General features: G+C 55.7%; 5 protein-coding genes across 8 annotated transcripts in view; 3 read left to right on the top strand and 2 right to left on the bottom strand.

Annotated features, from left to right (window-relative positions):
- Window positions 1-701: 701 nt before the first annotated feature.
- LOC117651155 lies at window positions 702-8,681 on the bottom strand. Its single transcript, XM_034394959.1, has 14 exons — window positions 8,462-8,681; window positions 7,247-7,404; window positions 6,629-6,887; window positions 6,278-6,374; window positions 5,962-6,167; window positions 5,773-5,874; window positions 5,385-5,702; window positions 4,013-4,207; window positions 3,303-3,460; window positions 2,724-2,991; window positions 2,462-2,558; window positions 2,089-2,291; window positions 1,881-1,982; window positions 702-1,796 (listed from the first exon to the last, which is right to left on the bottom strand). The coding sequence occupies exons 1-14, from the start codon at window positions 8,553-8,555 to the stop codon at window positions 1,465-1,467; spliced, it is 2,589 nt and encodes an 862-aa protein (XP_034250850.1). The 5' UTR covers window positions 8,556-8,681; the 3' UTR covers window positions 702-1,464.
- A 320-nt stretch (window positions 8,682-9,001) lies between these two features.
- Window positions 9,002-13,574, top strand: LOC117651021 (acid ceramidase-like). The gene is made up of 9 exons (XM_034394726.1): window positions 9,002-9,767; window positions 11,592-11,738; window positions 11,813-11,853; window positions 11,922-12,003; window positions 12,089-12,372; window positions 12,473-12,617; window positions 12,700-12,921; window positions 13,013-13,246; window positions 13,327-13,574. The coding sequence occupies exons 1-9, from the start codon at window positions 9,750-9,752 to the stop codon at window positions 13,414-13,416; spliced, it is 1,263 nt and encodes a 420-aa protein (XP_034250617.1). The 5' UTR covers window positions 9,002-9,749; the 3' UTR covers window positions 13,417-13,574.
- On the top strand, window positions 9,970-11,464 carry LOC117651029 (anaphase-promoting complex subunit 10). The gene is made up of 3 exons (XM_034394740.1): window positions 9,970-10,322; window positions 10,526-10,688; window positions 10,776-11,464. Exons 1-3 carry the CDS (start codon window positions 10,208-10,210, stop codon window positions 11,059-11,061), a joined length of 564 nt encoding a protein of 187 aa, XP_034250631.1. The 5' UTR covers window positions 9,970-10,207; the 3' UTR covers window positions 11,062-11,464.
- Window positions 13,458-16,130, bottom strand: LOC117651025 (RING finger protein 141-like). 3 transcript variants are annotated; one of them, XM_034394731.1, is made up of 5 exons: window positions 16,010-16,130; window positions 15,709-15,857; window positions 15,458-15,629; window positions 15,074-15,375; window positions 13,458-14,988 (listed from the first exon to the last, which is right to left on the bottom strand). In XM_034394731.1, exons 2-5 carry the CDS (start codon window positions 15,855-15,857, stop codon window positions 14,829-14,831), a joined length of 783 nt encoding a protein of 260 aa, XP_034250622.1. In that variant the 5' UTR covers window positions 16,010-16,130; the 3' UTR covers window positions 13,458-14,828. The 3 variants fall into 3 exon arrangements, with proteins under 3 accessions (XP_034250622.1, XP_034250624.1, XP_034250623.1); XM_034394733.1 differs by having other exon boundaries at window positions 15,974-16,091; XM_034394732.1 differs by having other exon boundaries at window positions 15,916-16,069.
- Window positions 16,131-20,439: 4,309 nt separating this feature from the next.
- LOC117651016 (calpain-9-like) overlaps window positions 20,440-21,931 on the top strand; it is a 63,458-nt gene continuing 61,966 nt past the window's right edge. For both annotated transcript variants that reach the window (XM_034394717.1, XM_034394718.1), the window contains exon 1: window positions 20,440-20,997. In XM_034394717.1, the coding sequence (XP_034250608.1) occupies window positions 20,799-20,997 (199 nt within the window). In that variant the 5' untranslated portion in view covers window positions 20,440-20,798. The remainder of the gene's footprint in view (window positions 20,998-21,931) is intronic.

The raw sequence follows: 21,931 nt of genomic DNA on the forward strand, positions 1-21,931 counted from the left end.
GACACGTTGAATCGTGCGCCGCGGCGGCGGCGAGCAGCCTGGAGCAGAGCTGCAGAAGCAAGCCGCCAAACTCGTCCACCTGACGTCACCGTGGGCCCCTCGCTCTGCCTCGCTCCCGCGGACGTCACAGCAGCGACGCGAGACGCGAGGGGTTTCCCATACCATGCGTGCTGACTGTGGGCCCCGCCCCGCCGCGGCCCGCCGCGGCCCGCGCCCGCATCCCCGCGGCAAGTTGCCAGCTTGCCGGCCGAGGAGAAGAGCGGCGAGATGCTGGAGCCGGTCTGGTCGTAAAGTCCCTGCGCCTTTGAGTGCCTTTGGCTGCTTTGGCTGCGACACGTCGTATAGTGTACCAGACTTGAAAAAGCTTGGACCTTGCTTTTCGGGATCCCTACGAGTAAGGCTCAGGCCGAAGGCACGGCCGGTGGAACGCAGTATCGGCCACGTGAGTCCGCGCAGCGCGCAGCGTTCCGTCCGTCGCTCTCAAGGCATCTCAAGGCGCGGCCGCGCGGCCCCTACAGCGGCCTGCGGAATCAACCAGTTATTATCCTAGGCGGGGAACGCTCAAACGGCTCCAGCCCAACCGGCGTGGGAGCGGGAGCGCGGAAAACCACGTGAAGAACCACGTGAGGAAAACCACGTTGTTGCGGTCAAAAAGTCAAAGTAAGGAAAGGGGTTTCGGGGTTCAGAAGAAGAGGCGTGTGTGTAAACCCGGTGGGTCAAAAGTGTCTTTAATTACAGAAACCTAACTTACTTTGATCACAAACTTAGTTCGAGGAGCGGGAGGTCTCCCTCCTCTAGCAGCATAGGAAAAAACTACACTTAAACAACACAAAAAGGTAAACTCTTAATCTTACTTATTTCTTAAAATACTGTACAGTAACCAACCCCGATCAGACAGCAGTCGCAAACATGAAGGTTATGGTAGTTAGTTAATCACAGCAGAGGAGTTCGACGGACAGTGAAATATGGCACTTGCTGACTTCAGGTCCAACGACGAGCCGGAGAGGCATAAAGTTTTATCGTTAAAACCATGTTAAAACTGGCAGGGTACTACTCAGCATTGGCAAAAATGCTTCAAACCCATTGCCATGCTGTCCTGCCGACAGGAGGGTTTGTCGGATCGGTTCAATTCTTAGTTTTGAGAGGATGGTATTTCGAGTGACTTGGCGCGCTTGGCGAACATTATTGAAAACAAAGATGATGAGTTATCAATCGAATGGTGCTCAGTACGTAAATGAGAGTCGTTATCACATCAACGCGCCGCGTGGTGCGCCGGCTGTGGGCATTTCCCACGGACGTGAACTTGGCCGTGGCCCTGCAGGGCACAGCGAATCGCTGGTCGCTCTGTCTCTCTCGCACTCATGGGGCGAGCGGTGTGGGTGCGAGAGAGATGTGATGCGGGTGTCGTCGTGCGCTGGACGGCACTACTCGGTGCTGGCAAGGATCAACGACACTGGCCAGGGTCTAGTTGGTGATGGTGTCGAGGATCCAGGGCATGTAGTGCGCCACCCTGGTGTACACGCCGGGCCAGCCGCGCGTGCCGCAGTTGGTGGGCCCGAAGGCCACGACCCCCGTGCTGTACCAGCGCGGGCCGCTGCTGCCGTCCCTGGCGTCGTCCTCCACGGCCATGAGCGGGCCGCCGCTGTCGCCGCTGCAGGAGTCCTTGCCGGGCTCGCCGCCCGCGCACAGTTGGCTGTTGCTGCTCAGGCGCACGCTGGCCTTCTTGTAGACGGGCTCGCAGGCCGCGTTGGACACCACGGGCACGGCCACCTTGAGCTTCAAGTCGCTCTCGGACCCTGCGGACAGCCAGGGGGCGGTTAGTCCAACGCAAGAGCCGTGTCAACGACAACAACAAAGTAAACTAACGTGAAGGTGCTTACGTTTCTCCGTCTTCCCCCAGCCGGCCACCCAGAGCCTCTTCCCGACCTGGGACTTGCTGGCGGCCTCGGCGGACACGGGCAGGCAGATGGGCTTGACCCATTCTGGAAGCAAGGCGTTATCGGACACGCATTAGTGACGGCGACCCACACACCTACACTGCAAGATCACCGGCGTCTCGGCCACCTTCCAGCCTGCCCAGTCACTTACCAGTGAACTTCACGTCCGCGGAGAGCCTCAGCAGCGCGATGTCGTGGTAGTGGTTGGGGTCCCGCGTGCTGTACTCGGGGTGCGGGATGGCGCGCTCGACGGGCACGTCCACCGCGGCCAGGGCGCAGGTCTGACCGCCGAAGAAGTCCGGCCTGCAGTCCGGGCTGGTCTTGGTGTCGTGCTCGCCCAGGCGCACGCTCACGCTGCAGGCGAAGGAAGGCATCAAGTACAACGGGAACGCCTTGCACCAGCATCAGATGGGGCGGCCGAACGAAGAGCCTTTCGTCGCCGTCTCTCTCGTATTCCTAAAGAGTGCGACAGAGACAGCGTCGAAGGCGCTCTTCCTCCTGGCCGGTCGCGGCGCTGGACTCACAGTCGGATGGCGTCCTCCTGGACGCAGTGGGCCGCCGTGAGCACGTAGCGCTTGGCGATGAGCACGCCGCCGCAGTAGAAGCCGAGCTGGCCGCGGGCTGCAACGGCCAACACAAGGGGTTAGCGCGGGGGTTTCCGGCAGCACCAAGTCGCTTTGGAAGTTGCACTCCCGGCCGCTCTTGTCTCCGTTGCTCTCACAGGGCGTTCGGCACGGGTGCGAGAGAGACGAGGGCACACGCGGCAAGGGCGGGGGCGGTACTCACGGCTGCGGTACTCCAGCAGCGCCATCCAGGGGAACTCGCCGAGCTCGGTCTCGTTGCCGCCGAAGATGCGCTGGTTGAGGTCGATGCCGCACACGTCCGTGGGCAGCAGGCCGGCGTTGGGGTGGCCGTCGTGCGGGCTGGGGCCGCTGGGGCCGCTGGGGCCGCTGGGCGACGTGGGTGGTGTCACCGGGTCCGGCCACACGCGGTTGCTCGTCGTCGGCCTCACGGCGGGGTTCGGCGCGCGGTCGCCCGTGTTCTGGCAGCACACCTGCGCGGCCGGAGGGAGGACGGGTTGAAAAACAGAGACAAGGCGTCCGACTTGCAGTGGGTCTTCGACGTCCGCCACGGCTACGGCCAAAACTCTAGACGCGTTTTGACCACCAGGGTAGCTAAACGGGACTAGAATCGAACGTGTGCCCCACCAATGGATTCCTCGGTCGGAGAGCAATCCATTGGTGGGGTCACACGTTCGATTTGAGACCCGTTTAGCGACTGTGGATCTCAAAACGCGTCCGAAGTTTCGACCGCCTCCACCGGTCTTCTGGCCCACTGTGCACGGGGTGAAGCGACGCTACTCACCAGCGGGATAGCGGCCTCGAAGCCGCACTGGCTGTTGCGCAGGAACTGCACGCTCTCGGGGGGCACGGGCTTCTTCCGGAGCAGCGCCACCAGCGGCGGGCAGCGCACCACGGGGATGCAGGAGCCGGGCCTGTCGTCCGGGGTGAAGCAGGAGCTGCCTGCGCAGAGCAGCACACGACGTCGACTTGGTCACAAACTCGGCACCTCACAATCGACTCGACAATCATCGACAAGAAGAGGTCCTTCGGGTCCGTCTTCTCAGAACACACGGTTAGGTTTCCCGCCTCATGCGCCTGTAGGTTGGGTTGCCTACTGGGCAAAATAATGCCCGACAGAGCCGCAGAGTCGGTGTGCGGTTCGCAGTGCGGCGTCGAGGGCCCTGGTGCCCGCTTTTCCATTTTGCATAGCAAGGGCCTGCGACGGCCTGCGGCCGCAGATGGGGAATCCCGGCGAATGCCTTATTAGCCGGTCGCGTCATCGCCAAGGCCAAATTACGGAGCTGGCTAAAACGAGCTGCCTCTCTCTTTCTCTCTTCTACGCGCGATTACCATCCAAAGGCTCTCGCGCACGGAGTATCGGCGCGGCCCATAATGTCCCCCGGAAAGTGCGATCCGTGGGAAGAGGGAAGGACGCCGTCCGTCCGTACCCCGCGCGCAGGGGTGTGAACTGGCGTCTCGCGCGCGGAGTAGCGACGGCGGACCAACGCTCACCTGACTGCGCCGCGGCGGGCTCGGCCAGCACCAGCACGAAGGCGGCGAGGACGGCGAGGGCGCCCCGCGGGGAGGTCGGCACGGCCATGACGGGAGCGCGGCTGCGCGGCGTTCGGTCTGATCGTGGAGGATGCGACACCGACGGCGAGCGGCCTGGCAATGTGTGTCTGTGCCTCGCGGTGCCTGCACTGCGAGCTGCGGGGCAGACGGGGGCCAGTCGCCCGGTCCACCCCGTCGGGGTCCCCGTCGCGCCGGAGTGGGGCGTGGGGCGTCCCGGCCCCGTCCCCCGCCTTTCCGCGAACCAGGCTCCTGCCGTGACGCGAACCTCGCCGTCAACTTGGCCCAGCGATTCAGAAAAGCGGCCAGTCGCTCTGTCTCTCTCGCACCCTTGCGGAGTCTTCCATGAGTGCGGCAGAGACAGAGCGTCGAAACAACTCTTCGTGATTCGCTCGGCTGGCTGGACCTAACCAGTATCGGCTCCGGGAACCAGGCGTACGCAGGCGTAGGCAGACGACCGGGGATCTTTGGGGGAATCTTTACAGTGCGCAGTGCATGGGAATCACTGGAACCATTCTGATGATGACGATAGAGATGGGTGATGGTGATGTAATAGAAACCGGCATTTCTGAAGATTCGAAAGTGAGAACAGTGAGTCTAAAGTTAGGAATGAATCGACTATAGCTAGCACTGTTGTTGGCAGGCCAATCACATGCATTCCCAACCAGAAACGTTCAGACAAAAAGGTCCAATTCGAACTCAATTTAACAAAAAGAATACCTTACGTTCGGCAAGATTTTTGTTTATTTACGACCTCATTTACAAAAGCACATGAGCACACACAAAGATATCCGAGTGGAAAATGAAAACACACAGGTAATTGCGTCAACCAATAAGCTCGCAATTACGACACGGAACACAACATTGCATTGGTAGAAAAACCTAACTTACTTCATAACATAAAATCCAGTCACATAATAAACATTTACGGGTACTGCGTAGAATTATTCTTAAAACCTAAAGCTTACATGCAAAATAAAATTGTCCTAGCAATCAATTGTGATATTTTAAAAAAATAAAAAAATGGGCACACAGAATATATAAAGTTATGATGAATCACAGAGAAGTTGACGGATAATACCCAGCTGTTGGCAGGGGCACTTATTTTTTCAGTCCTGTGCCCAAAAAATGAATGAAGGGTCCTATGCGGTCATAGGCGTTCCCGCGGTGACGTCGAAGTCAGCATGACAGCAACGAGCCGTCCCCGTCATGGAGACCAAGAACCGCGTCGCCACGGGCAAGGGCCCGTTCTCGCCCCCGAAGTGCAGCAAAATGCAGCAAAGTGCAGCAAGGTGCAGCAAGGTGCTGGCCTAGTCCCTGATGGTGTCGAGGATCCAGGGCATGTAGTGCGCCACCCTGGTGTACACGCCGGGCCAGCCCGCCTGGCCGCACTTGACGGGCCCGAAGGCCACCACCCCCGTGCTGAACCAGCGGATGTCGCCGCTCTCGTGCAGGTCGGGGCCCATGAGGGGGCCGCCGCTGTCGCCGTTGCAGGAGTCCCGGCCCTGCGCGCCGCCGGCGCACAGCTGGCCGCCGCTGCTGAGGCGCACCGCCGCCTTCTGGTACACGGGCTGGCAGTCCGCGTTGGACACCACGGGCACGGCCAGCTTGAGCTTCACGTCGCTCTCGGAACCTGCAGGCAGAGGGGCGTTAGTCGTCGGCCGGCACGCACCCTACCCACAGAGGCACACGCGGATACTTACGCGTCTCCGTCTTGCCCCAGCCCGCCACCCACAGCTTCTTGCCCACGTAGGACTTTGCGGCGACTTCGCTGCTCGTCGGCAGGCAGATTGGCTTGATCCAGTCTGGAAACGGGAATGAGGGAGAGGTTAGGCACGCAGACTCGGGACGAGGCGTCGTCGGGGCCGTCCGGGCCGCAGGGAATTCCTTACCAGTGAACTGCACGTCCCTCGAGAGCCTGAGCAGGGCGATGTCGTGGTAGTGGTTGGGGTCATTCTTGGCGTACTCGGGGTACGAGATGGACCGCTCGACGGGCACGTCCACGGCGGGGGCGGCGCAGATCTGGCCGCCGTTCGTGTAGTCCGGCCTGCAGTCCGGGCTGGTCTTGGTGTCGTGCTCGCCCAGGCGCACGCTCACGCTGCAGGCAAAGGGAGGCGTGAGCCATGAGCAAGCTCGAAAGACATTGGCGTCGGTAGTCCATGCATCGAATCTGTCCCCACGAGGGGAGAAGCGGCGACTCGCACTCACAGTCGGATGGAGTCCTCGGCGACGCAGTGGGCCGCCGTGAGCACGTAGCGCTTGCTGATGAGCACGCCGCCGCAGTAGAAGCCGAGCTGGCCGCGGGCTGCAACATGAAGGACAAGGCCGGGCACGCGTCAGTCTCGGAGATCCGCTTTCTGAACTTTTGAACAAGTGTTGCCGAACTCGAACCGAGCATGTGACCCCATAAATGGATTCCTTATTCGAAGAGCAATCCATTGGTGAGGTCACACGTTCGGTTGGAGTCCCATTTAACGACTGTGGAGCTCAAAACCGGTGCACCGGTTGGAACGCGTCGCCACGCCTCGCCACGCGTCGCCTCGCGTGGCGTACACTCACCGCTGCGGTACTGCAGCAGCGCCATCCAGGGGAACTCGTCCAGGTCCGTCTCGTTGCCGCCGAAGATGCGCTGGCTGAGGTCGACGCCACACACGTCCGTGGGCAGCAGGCGCAGGTTGACGTGGCCACCCTGCTGGGGGTTGCTGGGCCGGCTGGGCCGCGGCGTCGTCGTCGAGGTGGTGCCCCACACGCGGTTGTTGGGGGTGGAGGGGCGCTTGTTGGGGTTGGGCCGACGGTCTCCCGTGTTTGGACAGCAAACCTAAAACGAACAAACGAGGATCAACATGTTGCCAAAAGCAAAAGGGCTATGTGACATTTTTCCAGTAGCACTTGCGCTATCTTTCTGGTATCAATGATGCAACGCGTGTAGGACTCTACCCGCTTACAGCGACAGTACCTCGAATGAATTTTTCATAAATCCAGCTCTCTTACGGCTCTCACAGATTGGCGGGAGGCGGTTCAGTACTCGCCAGGGTGCCGTCATCGGCAACGGCAATTCCAGAGCCTCCTCCGGTCGCTCCCAGCCCCCAGCCCGCTCCGGGGCGAGGGACGCGAGTGCGGCCCTGGCCCACAGATTCGCAGCATTCGCAGCATTCGCAGCAACAGGAGGCGACTTACGAGGGGGATGTTGGCCTGGAAGCCGCACTGGCTGTTGCGCAGGAACTGCACGCTCTCGGGGGGCACGGGCCGCTGCCGCAGCAACGCCACCAGCGGCGGGCACTGCACCACGGGGATGCAGGTGCCGGCCTGGTCTTCCGGGGTGTAGCAGCTGCCGCCTGGAACACCACAATGCCGTCTTAACGCGAGAGACATAGAGAAACAACAACAATGACAAGGCGACGATCATTTGTGCCCCGACGCAACGCGACGTCCGCGCCCCGCGCACGAGCCCGTTGGGTGGCCTACCTGGCCACGTCGGGCGCTACGTCTCATGGCTCCGGGCTGGAGCCCAGGACCCCAGGACCTTTCGTTTCAGGGCTCAGAGACACCGTCGTCGCGAAGGCGGTAAATTCCGCGGCGTTCGTCGCGACGCGTCTCGCGCTTGGAGTAAAAGAATGCATCGTTTCGAGATTCTAGAGCGTCGCCATTAGCACACATGACTTGGATGACGGAAGACTCGTCGATACACGAGCGCCCCTCCCCCCTCCCCCTTCAGCATCCTTTATCCCCAATCGCACACAAGTGTCGCGGCGTCGCGGTCCCGTGCCGCTGTGTGTGTCTGTGTAAGTCGGAGAGGCGTGACCTTGAACCCGGCACGGCGGCACGGACACCTGTGCACGGCAGCAGCGGTGGGGCCTGGAGCTTTGTATCTTCGCATGCAGAGAGCCTGGAAACGGAAACAGCCCAAGTCTCTGCCGACCCGCTTGCGTCGCTGGCGGGAAGAAGCACTTCCCGTGTGGCATTCACATTCCGTGCGGTTCGCGCTTTGCAGTCCGCTAAACGGCGCGCCTTTTCAAAGGGCATCACCGGTCAGTAAGGAGCTCTGAGGTGGAAATTCCCCGTATGAAAAAGATAAATTTAGTCCCAGACACGATTCGCGTTAAATGCCTGTGCTGATCACGCGGCCCGATCTGGACCAAGGCCTTGCGCTGACCTGCCCTGCCCCGCCCCCACCACATCTTTTGACGATAAGGAAATATTGTGAAGCCGATCCGACCAAAACACTCTCACTGAGCGCAGAGTCCTGACTGCGACAACTACTGCACCGTTGCCGAGTACAAGCAAAACAAAAGACAGTCGCGAACGAACACTCTCAGTGACTTTGCCTCCCGCGCCACCTCCACGCCTCCATGGTCCCCGAGCTGCACCTGGGCGCCGTGCTGCCGTGCTCACCTGACTGCGCCGCGGCGGGCTGCGCGAGGGCGGCGATGAAGGCGGCGAGGGCGAGGGCGGCGAGAGCGGCCCGCGGCCGGGTCGGGGCCGCCATGGCTGGAAACGCCGGAGACGCGGTGCTGAGCGTGGTGCCGGCTGCGGCTCTGCTGCGTGCTGCGGCGACGTCGGCGATCGGGTCGTGCGAGTGTGACGTGAGTGATGGCCGCGGCGGCACTGGCCGGGGCAGCAGCAAGCCCAGCCGCCCAGCCCGGCAAGCGGCGAAGCGGCGGCCACGGCACGGCAAAACGGCCAAGCAAAGCCAAGCAAAGCCAAGCAAAGCCAAGCAAAGCCCGGCCAAGAGACAGGTCGCGCCGCGCGCCGCCCGGGCTGCCCGACTCGGCCGTGGTGGGGCGCTCCCGGTCTCTCCCAGTCTCTACCCCGGCCCCCGTAAGGCCCCCGTAGGCCCCCGAGGAGAGCCTGCCGTGCCCCGCAGTCGTGCCCCGCAGTCGTGCCCCCTCCCCCCCCTCCTTTCACACTTTCATGTGGTTTTCAACCACGCCGTCAACCCCAACGAGCGCACCACTCTGCCATCACGCTGCAACACGCACGACTTCGACCTGCGCTTGCCACTTTGGCCAGAAGTTCCGTGTTGACTGATGCTCTGACGCTTGCTGCAAGCACCTCGGCCCTAGGCCCTCGGCCCCATTAATGCTAAATTCAGTCAGTATCGTCATACGTACCACCGCGCCCTGCAGGCTGATTCCGACCAGTGCTTTGTCGCTCTGCCGCTCTCTCGCGCCTCTACGGGTCGCCCTGCGAGTGCGAGAGAGACAGAGCGTCGGAAGCAGTGTTTGGAAGTCGTGGACGTGGAGCCGCGGCCTGCCTATGGTGCTGGACTTCCCCGCACGAAGGCCAGCTCGGAGTCTCCGCATGGGAAGCCCGGTACAGGCTGTATGAAGCAGCGCAAACAGTGGGACGGCAAACGGACATCTAACCCTCTAAAGTACAGTCTAACAAACAAAAATTTCGAGGAAAAAAATCAGAAAACAGCACGGCGATGATGATGCTTACGCGGCAGTTCACTGTCACCCCTCACCCCTTCCCTTCCGCACCCCTCCCCTCCCCATCCTGTTGCTGCCATCATCAGCCCTGCGCTGCGCCATCTGCCCGCTGCCGCTGCACTGTACGTCACGCTCGACAAACATTACGTTTGATTTGGCTTTGATTCAACCACTACTACTGGCCGAACTGAAGACTGTCACGCGTGTCTGCCGATGTTCACTCCAGCACTTCCCTCATTCAAAATCGGATGTTCTATCTAGCAAAGGTACTTGACGTTGGGTTCTCTTCTTTCGGGTAGCGCCGTGCAGACAAAGGGGACAAAGGAATCGTCAGGTTGAATCGTGTTTGATTCAATGTCAGCATCCGCAATACTCTGACGCCAAAACCGCGAACTCCAAAAGCAGCCGCCAGCCGCGCCACCTGCGCTACAGGTCTTTGAACAGCTGAGCAGCGTTCAGCCGAATTTTTCATTATTTCACCAATCCTGTCAAAGACGGAAAGGTTAGGTTAGAAGTTAGAAGCGTTCGCGTCGCGTTCCATCCAAGAGAGGCAGTTGGAGGAAACGAGGCGACCGCGAACAACGGAGAGACACAGCGCATTGGAGAGCCCAAATCGAAATTTCCGTTGGGATTCTAGGCTCAGAAGTCGACGGAAGAAGAAAGAAGTTTAGGTTTTTGTGTCCGAACCGCTGCGTTACTAGAAACCATGACGACTGTACCTCGATCAGGGGGAGAATGCGACCCTTCGAGAGATGAACGCGCCGGCAAAGTCCGGGAAGTCGGCGCTCAAGCAGTTTGGAGTCTTTCTTCGTGCAAACCAGGTATGTTTGGCATCCATCCGATCATCTGTTTATTGCCGTTTTAGGCTTTTCTTCTCGTGACCAGTACCCCGTTTTGGACGTCTTAGTTTCATTAACGGGGCACTTGTTTCTCTGGTACTTCCAGACTCCGCCTCTAGTTGGGCAGGTACTCACCTCATCCCCTGAGGTATATTCTCATTAAATTGGTGTCTCTCATTTTTCAGGAAACGGTATTGGTCAGCTGAGAGATGGCTGCATGGATACTTACTGGCAGTCCGATGGGCAGCTGCCTCATCTTGTCAACATTCAGTTTCGTCGAAAGACAACAATACGAGATATCTGCATATACTTCGATTACAAGATAGATGAGAGCTATTGTCCAAGCAGGTTAGTTCATTCGCATTTTGAATGGGTTACATATTCTGTTTTTTTTTGTCTGTATTGTTTTTATTGAATTACTTTGAAATTCTACAGAATCTCCATTCGGGCTGGAACCAATTTCAACGATCTTCAAGAAGTTGAAGTAATAGAACTCAATGAGCCTAATGGATGGGTTCGTGTGCCACTTAAAGACATTCATGATCGCCCCATCAGGACCTTTATGATTCAGATAGCGGTTCTTAGCAATCACCAAAATGGACGAGACACTCATGTCAGACAAATTAAAATTCATTCTCCCATGGAGGCTAAAGGTGTTGCTCTTGACAACCTGGGAACATTTGTTACAGTCGACTGCCAGCAATACAGCTGCATTAGATGATTCCTAGGCCCTTTCAACTGTTATTTTTCTTGTTCTGTTTATGTTACTTAAGTAATTCTTTGTCAATAAGTTGTTATTATATTAGACGTGCAGCATGTCTAAAGGCTGCTAATAGTTGATCTCTGACGCTGATTGTAAGATTTGTAGCAATCATATTATCGTATAATGTATTTTTGAATCTGGATTTGTGGATATGTAATTCAGCCAAGAATTTGTTCTTTGTGATGTGGATTCCATATTTTATTCATTTAAATGCTGCTAGTCATGTTTTGGTGATTTTATAACGCTGCATTTCAGCAAGTATGCTTTAGCTTTAATATTGTACTCAGACTGATTGAATTCATGTTTTCACTCTCATGTACTTGCTAATGATTAAAACATATGAAACACCGTTAAATAGAAATACTTTCTTTTTGTTTTGATCACCCCTCCATTTCATTGTGTGGTCTAATTTTATGGACTGGATGTTTCTGATTTCTCTCTGGTTGATCAGAGTTTAATTCCCTCTGTAATGCCTTATTTTATCTTAGAAAATGGAGATATGGTGGCTGCATTTTCTCTTGGTAGTATTGATGAGTTCTACCATGCTGGCTGACATGGGTAGACAAAAAGGGAACATCAAAGCAGCACTGAACTTTTCTCACATGGAAAACATTCGACCAAGCAATTTCACCCCGGTATGCTCATTGGCATTTGATGTTCCTCTAATGCATGCTTTCATTCTGAGTAATAAAAATTGAAATGGTTTCAGTTTGATCATTGTGAGACTGCTGTTGTACCACCATCCTCACTGTGAGTGACACACCAAATACCCACAAAAACTTGTGTCGAATGGAACTAATTGGATATTCTGCTTCCAGAGATATACCAGAGTATATAATAAATTTGGATCTTCCACCAAGGGAGCGGTGGAGAAAGCTTGTCCAAGATAAAAAAGAGGGAGTATGTAGTGTGTTCTTGTCTCGCATATGAATTTTGAGTTACCTCATCTTTCCAATGTACCTTAATTTCATTGTACATTTTGCAGATAATTACTCTCATTGAGAACATGAAAAACAATTCTGATTTACTATTTGGAAAAAGTGTGTTTTGGATGGTTGATCATGTTTTGCCTCTCCTTACAAAAACTTTGCCAAAGGAATACAGAGAAGAATTAATAGGGATTTCTGAGGCCACCGGAGTTGGCATAGGGGAAATCACTCTGTTTAATGTATTCTATGAATTCTTCAGTGCTTGTACTTCTATTGTTGCACAATCAGATAGTGGAGTAATGTTTCATGGAAGAAATTTGGACTTTGGTCTTTTCTTAGGGTATGTCTTAGGGTATTTTACAAATGTTTTGCCTATTTTTGAATCAATATTAGAAATTAGTTTTCAATTATGTCCTTTTATTGTGCTTGTGCCTATGCAGGTGGGACCCCTTAAACCACACTTGGCAAACTACAAGCCTCTTAAAACCTCTCGTGGTTCAATTACGTTTTGTGCGAGGGAACAATACTGTTTACCGTGCTGTTAACTACGCTGGTTACACTGGTGTTTTAACGGCACTCAAACCAGTGAGTAATGGTTAAATCCTTTCAGCAACATAAGTTTTGTCTATCTTCCAATCACTCTCTATAAAACATGACTTGTTTTCAGAAAAAATTCACTCTAACCATAGATGAACGTTTTAGAATAAACGGTGGTTATGTGGGGATAATAGAATGGATTTCAGGAATGCGCAATCAACAATGGATAGGTTTTCTTACAAGGCAAGTCATGGAAAAATGCAATAGTTTCACCTGCGCACAGAAAATGCTTGCAAAACCATCTCTTGTTGCACCAGTTTACTTCATACTGTCTGGAATTTCATCAAAGGAGGTACATGAATTTAATAAAGTGCACAAAAGCGTGTTCCCCATTTTCTATCTTCTACATGTGAGCTTTGATTTTTATTCTGTGTGTTGTTCAGGGATGTATAATAACCCGAGGAAGAAACAGTTTCAATATCTGGCCACTTGGACAGAAACAAAAGAAACAAATGGGCAACTGGTTCCTTGTTCAAACCAACTTTGACCAATGGAGGGATCCTCCCTTTTATGATGACCGACGTAACCCTGCTATACATTGTATGGATCAGCTTGGAAACAAAGACGTGCCCCAATCCCTAGTAAACGTCCTCTCTACACGGCCTGTGCTCAATAAGGTATATCAAATTGACCATTATTCAGTTAAAATAACAGCATTGTGGCATTGTTTCTAACTAAAAATCTTTCATACGTCTAGCTAACTACCTACACAGCTGTCATGTCTGCTGAAAAAGACATGTTGAAGGTGTGGATTCAGTCGTGTCCTGACCCCTGCTGGCCATGGTGAAGAAAAGCATCAAAGAGAATGTGAAAGAAAAAGGCATAGAATTAGACAGAAGGTTTTATCCTCCTTTAGTGTAACATAAACATATCAAAGTAAATTACAGTTGGTAAACTTAAATAAATATGAATTTATAAATAAAAATATCACAACTACCAAGTGAATTCAAATTCTCATCACTCTTTGGACAAAAAAACAATACCTCGGTCCATGACATGTTGGGTCAGCTGTGATGGTTGATAAACACTTCCACTATCACAGGAATTGCAACTAGGGAACTTTGGTTGAATACATGTTTCCTAAGGCACAAGGAAAAATAAAATAATAAAAGTTTGCTTAGCAGCTTACACTTTCACAAAATACCAAGGCAAGACAACTGCTCAAATAATTCTAGACTGTACAAAACATGGGTTAATTTATCAAACAGCTTAACAGTTCTGAAAATCTTTTATCTTAGTAAATTTTACAACCTTGATGACTTAACTTCATTGTTCCTTGCCACAGAGGAACACTCTTCACCTATTGTATACAAAAATTAGTCCAAAAAAAAAAAAAAAAAAAAAAAAAAAAGGTTTATTAAAAATACAGGGATGTTCGTATTGATGAGATGGGTGTCAGAAATCATGCTTCTGAAATACTTGGGACTTAACATTCAGACTGCAATCAGTCATAGGTGCTAAACCCCAGTTATTTTGATTATTTGTTTCCAAAATTTTGTCTGAAATGAGTTTTACTACACTGCACAGTACACAAACAACTACTATTTTGGAGAGAAAAGTGATCACTCTACACAGCACTCAAAACAAAACTTGTTCTTCCTACCTCTTTTTTATTAATAATAAAGTACTAAAGAATGAATCAAAAAGTTTTAAAATTTTAGAATTTGGTTGCACAACCATAAGTAATAAGAGTCCACTAGGAATCTGAAAGTTATTAAAGCCTTAATACGGTGAAAATATTTTATATTGAACAGTCTTAAGAAAAGAATTGTTACTGAGATCCCAGCAATGAAATGATCTTAAATAGGCTGGCGTCCAGCCTTGTAACAATTATTTTCCTAGGACAGGTCGATTATCATAATATGGTTTGATTTAAAATCTTATTGCAATATGAAAATATAAGTTATGTCATGATAGTTAAGGGAAAGCCAAATATTATCATTGTTGAGAGAGCACAGGGAAAGAAGCTCACCTTTGGGTTTTCAAGCACTCAAAATTCTGACAGAAACATCATTATTATTAAGATTGTCCATACTGATTTCTAACTTGTACCTTTGCAAGTTGCTTCCATCTTTGTATGAGTACATACAAACATATTCATGCATTTATGGAGATAAAAAATCCATGTTTTAATGCTCTGTCAGCTTTGCCCGCGTGTGGGCTGCCTAATAACATCATCTGTTTTGAATATTTTACCTACTACCTGCTCTCTTCAGGAGGGCTACATGCAAGCTTCATGAGTGAATGACAAATATCCTCACTGATCTCATTCTCAGCAGGGAAATCGGAAATCACCCAAGTCTCATCTGAGCTGTCAAGTGCTTCACGGCAGATTGGGCACGTCTTGTGTTTCACATTCCTGAAAGAGAAATTCAACAATTTGCAGTAAAAAGTTATAGGCAAACATTTTTAAAAATTTGAAAATTTAAATAAGAGGTACTAACCACTGTTCGAAACACACCAGGCAATAGCTATGTGCACATGGTAGCATTACTTCAGGCTTCCGGTCCAAACAAATACAGCATTCTGTCAGTTTATCAATATCTAAAATGCCACTAGCTGCCTCTTGAACTCGCTGCTCCAGAAGTGTAATGGCATCTGTGGTGGTAAAAGCTTGAGAGCTGTTTGCTTTACTGGATGAGGTGGAGGAAGATGAAGTGTCTGACTCATCCATTGATGCACTGCGCGATCCTCTGTTTGAAGATTGCTGTGCAGCGGCAAACTGGCTTTGAATAGAGCGGAACACCTGGTAACAGAACCAAAATAGAATCAGAATTCTCCATACACGATAGCTAAATTCAAGCACTGTTCTTTGAACACAGAAATACCTTCAAAAATTGTGCTAGAGTAAGAAGGCGATAAGTATCGATTTTGTTTGTAGACATGTCAATTTTAATACAGGCAATTTTCACAGTTCCCCTCCATAGAATGGTAGAGTCACTGCCTTTTTTAACGGCAAAGACCATTATCTTTCCATCTGCATCCATGCAATGCTTTGACCTGAAAAGACGACTCAGTTTTAGAGGCCTGGAACAACTATTGTTTGAAGGCATTGAAGGGAATTGTAACTTCAACTTACAACTTGTTCAAGTCTCCCAATTGTTGCTGAAACTCTGCATATGAGAGGTTAGCTATTTCGGTAATGCTACGAGCTTGACGAAACAGTTCATCTTGTAGTGTTGTAACCTTTTCGGGGATAGAACTTTCACAACTGCCAGACTGACCCATCTGAGAATGGAATAGAAATTGATTAGAAGTTTAAGACATTACTTCTCACAACACCTACTTTTTCAAAGCCTATGCGATACTGCTAACAATATCCTCACAGAGGTCAGATAAAGTACCCATAAAACAGAGACAGAAACAGCGCAGAATCTTACATTTGCATGAAGAATTTTAAAAAAACAATGAGATAGTTCGAGAACCGGACGGATCCTCTGTGACAAGTCTGTGATGCAACCACAATATTTACGGTTCGCAGCAGACGAAGCGGGAGAAGCTTTTTCGATTCATGGATTGGTATGAGAGATATAGAGGAATGGAATTTCAATTTGTCATACTTATCTGGGCCCGGGCTTTTCAAAGGCCGAGCCGAACTGCAATCAACATTGATTGGGTACTTAGCGATAGCGTGGCGACAATTTGCGACTATTCGGATATTTGGCGAGGAATGATGAACAGCGTGCGTCTCCATCGGCTGTTCGGCGAGCAGCTCGTCCTCGCCGCCATGCTGGTCGTGATGCTGGTCGTGGGCAAGGACGTCAAGGACACGCGGCGGCACTGCGAGCCGCGCGCCAGCCTGGTGTCGGACCGCCTCTTCGGGGCGCCGACCGTCGTGTTCCTCAAGCCCGGCGCCGCCGCCGTGCTCCTGTGCAACTTCTGGTTAGTCGCACCGGGGACGCCTTCATGAGTGCGAGAGGGCAGCAATGTGTGGAATGAACCCGCTGACCACCTCCGCCCGCGTTCTCCACGCGTTGCAGCGGCGAGGAGGACGCGGTTGGGGACGACGCCGTCAACGCGGTTTGGCGGGTTGCGGCCCTGGTCAACTCCTCCGGGTCTCGGCCCGTGCAGGTCCCTAGACAACCACCCCGTAGCGCCTTGGGTTCTCCGTGGCCGCCACCTTCACCGTTCGGTGTCCACGGTCTGCAGCTGGAGCAGGCGCGCAAGAGCAAGGCGCCGCACTGGGCGCGGCGGGGCGACGACCGGCGCGTCTTCCTCGGGGACCGACACGAGCTGGTGCTGCGGAATGTGTCGCGCGCCGACATGGGCCTGTACTCCTGCAGCCACCTGCAGGGCCCGGACCGCGGCCGCCCCTTCCAGTACCTCCTCGACCGTGAGTCCTCTCTCTCCCTCGCATCCGCACGGATTGCCCCGTGGTAGAGACGGATCGAGTCTGCTGAACAAGGCCGTGAAGCACGTGAATGACCAACCCTCTGCGCGCACCAGTGGACGAGGCGGCGCCTGCCGCAGTGCGCGGCCCGGAGTCATCCTGGGAGGCGTACCGGGAGGCCACGCTGCTGCCCCTGAGCACGGCGTTGAGGGCCGCCGGCGTCGGCTTGGAGGCGGTGAGCGCCTGGGGGCCGTGGGGGCCGTGCGTCAACTGCTCGCGGAAGGGCTGGGTCGGGGGCGGCAAGGGCGGCGACGGCGTGCGGGAGCGGGTGGCCTCTTGCCGCCTCCGAGTCCCCGGAGATGCTTCAGAGCACGGCGTCCATCTGGAGCCCCTGGCGGACGTCATCGGCGACCCGCTCAGCGCCCTGCCCTGCCGGTCAGCACTGCTCGCCGAGACGCACCCAAGTAGGTGCAGGACGGACTGATTCCGAGAGTCGTTTCCGTCGCTGTCTCTCTCGCACCCATTCGAGACAACCCATGACTGCGAGAGAGACGACTCTTGGAATCAGTCTGCAGGGGCGGCCGTCAGCGGGGCGATACCGACGGTGATACTTACGCCTCGCAGACATCTCGGCGCTGTCCAAGCACGCGGCGGACTTCGTGGCGGTGGACGAGCACGCGTGCCAGGGGCAGTGCGCCCCGGCCCCCAGGCGCCGGCGGCCCTGGCAGCGCGACCCCCCGCGGCCCGTGCCCCGCGTGGACTACGAGCTCCAGGACGGCGACGACCTCGTCATCCTGTGTCCAGGGTTCGTATGCCAGCTGGATGTTGGAAGCAGTGCCATGGAGTATGGCGAGTAACTGCTGGCGTCCAGGGCGAGCATGGAGTCCGCCGTGTCCTGGCAGCACGACGGCATGGCGATCGAGGACCCCGCCGGCCTGGAGACGGTCCGCCACGTCACCACCACCACGAAGAAGCCGGGCTTCCTGCAGCGGTGGAAAGCGCGGCGCAAGAAGGTGTGGAAGTGGCGTCAAGCTGGCAGCATGAAACACCCCGACGGCCTGACATGACGCGTCCCCGCCGCAGCTGGCCACGCTGGGGCGCCGCCGCCGCCGCGGTGCGTCCGCGCGCGTGGACTGGACGGCGGCGCTGCGGTTGGAGCGGGTCGGCACCGGCCAGAACGGCGTGTACACGTGTGCCCTGGTGGCTGGCGGCCCCGTCGCCCTCTCCGCGGACGTCCGCGTCCTCAAGAAGCAGGACTGGACCTTCGCGGGTAGGAGCTGTTCAATAGCTCTGTTTCCTTCCGTCGCTCTCATGGGGCGTCTTGTAGGGCTGCTAGAGAATGGCAGCGACGGGCCGATTCTTCGGACTCCGCCGGACTCCGTTCACCAATCCGATTCATTTCTACAGACCTGGGCGGCACGCCCTGTACCTGCTGGGCGTCATCCTGCTGTGCCTGATGGTCTACTTGACGGTGGTGGCCATCGCCTGCCGAATCCACCGTCGACATGCACCTGGCTACCGGCCCCTCCGCAGCAACGACCTCAAAGTCTTCCCTCCCGATGTTCGCGAAAAGCACCAGGAGGTGGGCTTGAGTTCTAACAGGTGTTTCAAAAGCCCCGTAGAAGTTTGAAGGTATGCAACCCGCTCGCCGTCGTGCGGGCTGGCTTGCCTATGCGCTGGTCGGCGGGCGCCGGAGCGATCATGGAGCCGAGTGCAACCGGAGCCGCGAGGGGGACGGGGACATCACCCAGCTGCACTTGTGGACGAGTGGCAACCCATGATCGCTCCGGCGCCCGCCGACCAGCGCGTAGGCAAGCCCGCCCGCACGACGGCGAGCGGGTTGCACACCTTCAAACTTCTACGGGGCTTTTGAAACACCTGTATATATTCATTATTAGATGGGTACACAGGAATGGGCTAGAAAAGGATTTCCTAGAGGACATTTATGAAATATTTCTATAGATATTGGTTTCTAGAGTAAAAAATATGGGTTGGTCGTGCACCCCTGGCGCAGGAGGACGTCGGTGAGGGGACGACTCTGGTGCACCGGCGGAAGGCCAAGCCCAAGGCCGACCCCCTGCAGCCTGCACCGCAAGGCCCGCGAGCCAGCATCTGCCTGGCCGACGAGCGACCGTCCCGCGGCAGCACCGAGAAGGCCAGCATCCTGGACGCGAGCTCCGTTGGGTCGGCCGGCGAGGCTGGCCTGGCTGGCGAGCACGCGACACTGCGGACCCCGGACGGTCCCCTCCGCAGCCTCTCCGCCACCGTCTGCCTGACGGACGAACGAGCCTCGACGGACAGCGACAGGGACCAGCTCGTTTTGGAGCACCTGGAGCAGGCCATCTGCCTGGCGGACGAGCGAGCCTCGACCGACAGTGACAGGGCCCAGGGCCCTTTGGAGCACTTGGAGCAGGCCATCTGCCTGGCGGACGTGGCTTGCGGGTCCTCGACGAGCAGCGAGACGACTGGCCGCTCCGCGGCAGGCGACGCGCCCGGCAGCTAGGCAGCCCAACGGACGGCGGGCAACAGCAAGCCAAGTCCTCTCTCTGTTCGGAGGGCCCTCTTGAGTCCTCAGTGCCAAAGGTGCCAAAGGGGCGTCACCATGGAGACCAGCTTGGCATACAGAGACAAAGCCACCTGTGCGCCGCCACCGGCCGCCACGCATTCAGAAGTCTGATTCCGTGAGTCGTTTCCGTAGCTATGTCTCTCTCGCAGCAATACGGGACGCACCACGAGTGCGAGAGAGACAGAGACACGAAAATGACTTTGGGAATCAATCTGCAGCTGGCCCTTGGCTCGGCGTCGCGCTGCGTCACCTCGTGGTTACACAATGACGGGCGGCCCGCAGCACAGCGCACGGCACACGCCGCGTCGTCACCTCACCAACCTCACCGCCGCGACGCCATGTCGACGCCGTGACGCCGTGACCCGATTCCTGCATCAGCTGTGGGCTGGCGGGGCGGGGGCGAGGGCAGGGCGTCGACCTGTGGGGCTCGACGACGCGGTGACGCGGTGACAACGCAGGTGTGCGGCCTGCGTTGTCCTGGCGTTGGCTCGGGCCCCGTGAGGTGCCGCGAGGTCGCAGAGTGCCATCATCGGCGCGCACAACGAGCAGAGCAGTGAGGCGGTACACGGGCGGTGCTCGCTCCCGCAGAGCAGAACAAAACACGGCGCCGGCGTGGAAGACCCTGACGCCCTGACGGCCGAAGTGCAACGGGAGGCCCGCACCGACATGGAGGACAGCGACGCGCCTTTGCCGCGGCGGACCGCGGCGGCTAGCGGGCAGCGGGCAGCCCGGCCGGCGGCGGCAGGGGTAGGCGCGGCGCTGCGAACGTCCCTCCCTTCCCGCCGGTCGGCACGGCTGGGCGGCCCGCGCCAGGAGGACAGGAGGGACTTTCAGTGGCGTGCGATGCGCCGGCTGAGGCGGTTCGGTCCTCCGCTGCGCTCGGTTCCCCTCGGCTCTGTCGGCCGCGCTTCGGCTCCGGCTCCGCGACGACGCTCCGCGACGACGCCGCTCGGCTTGAAGGCGCGCCTCGCCCTCCCCGTCATGTGACAGGGCGGAGGTCCGCGACGTCGCGCGCGCGCCCTGCGTGCGTGTCCAAGTGTTGTGTTTGTGACATGTGTATGGCGCGGCCAAGGACTGTCTGACGGCCCGTCACTGTGCAGAGTGCGATGCGCACAGTACGTCGTTAAAAAATAGTTCTCAGCAAAGTGAATTCTGTTTGCCTAAGTGATGCGGGAGTGAGTGCGACACGTAGCCGAGACCAGCGCCAAGCCCGCCAGGCCGGGAAGCGCCGTGGTGCCGGCCAGCCTTGCCGGCCAGCCTTAGCCTTGCCCGCATGGGAAAGATGCAACGGAACACGTCGATGATGAGAACGACCAGCAACGGAGGGATCCACCACAACCACGTGAACCACGTGAACCACAACCACGTGAACCACACGAACCACGTGAACCACGGGAACCACGTGAACCACACGAATCACGTGAACCACGGGAACCACAACCACATCAAGAGCAATGGGCACGCCCACACAAGTAAGTACCGATCGCGCGCGGAGCTACTGCCGACTGCCTCTGCCACGAATCATTGTTTCACCGTCGCTCTGGAGTGGTGCGGCTTGTCCCACTGTTTCCCTAGAGTGGCTTGGTTAACGACCTGGAGCAGCACTGTAGAATTAATCCGCGGAACATAGCCTGCGCTCAGTGGAGTGGCCTTGCAGTGCCTCGCAAGCGCCTCGCAGCAAGCGGCACGCCAGGCGAGCCAAGTCTGCTATTTCGGCAGCGTTCGGCACGGCAGCCCCTCAAAATACGTCAGAAGAACCACGTGCTGGCGCGACGATCCCGTGGAGGAAAAACGAAAAACGACAACGCTCCGGCCGGGAGTCGAACCCACGACAAATGATGGCGGTGGACGCGAGGAGTCATGCCTCCCTCGCCGGAACTTGGCTGCGGTTGTTGCGCCTCAGAGAGGCGCATGCAAATCTAGTATATTGCATGTCTGTCTAACGGGAGGGGCCCCGGGGAGCCGGGCCGAGCCTGCCAAGCACTGCCAAGTCCGTCCAGGCTCTCACGCTAGTTGCTCGGTGGCCGGTGGCACGCCGCCGAAGCCACCCAGAACCGGCGCCTCGGGAACACATCGCCACACTGGTCGAGGAATCACACGGTTTGGACACTACACCCTAACACAGGACGCTCTTTGCAAGATCGGCCCCGCACCATGCACCCGTCCAGGGCCGCGCAGGTCAAACTTAATCTTCCAGCTTATCGGCGGGCAGATCAGCCGCGAAAGGAAAGACCCCGTCGTTACTCCATGCGCCAGAGCCGGCCAGAGCCCTCCCATATGGTCTGTCACCTGGACACGGGTTATCGCGGGGGTCATTGGCTACGCACACCAACCCGCAAAGAAATGACCTTGCCGATACCCCGTGCGCGCGGAGGATGCACACACGGCCAGCGTTGGGAGTCTCTT

This window comes from Thrips palmi, unplaced genomic scaffold, assembly GCF_012932325.1.
Source record: "Thrips palmi isolate BJ-2018 unplaced genomic scaffold, TpBJ-2018v1 HiC_scaffold_5, whole genome shotgun sequence".
Classification (NCBI taxonomy): domain Eukaryota; kingdom Metazoa; phylum Arthropoda; class Insecta; order Thysanoptera; family Thripidae; genus Thrips; species Thrips palmi.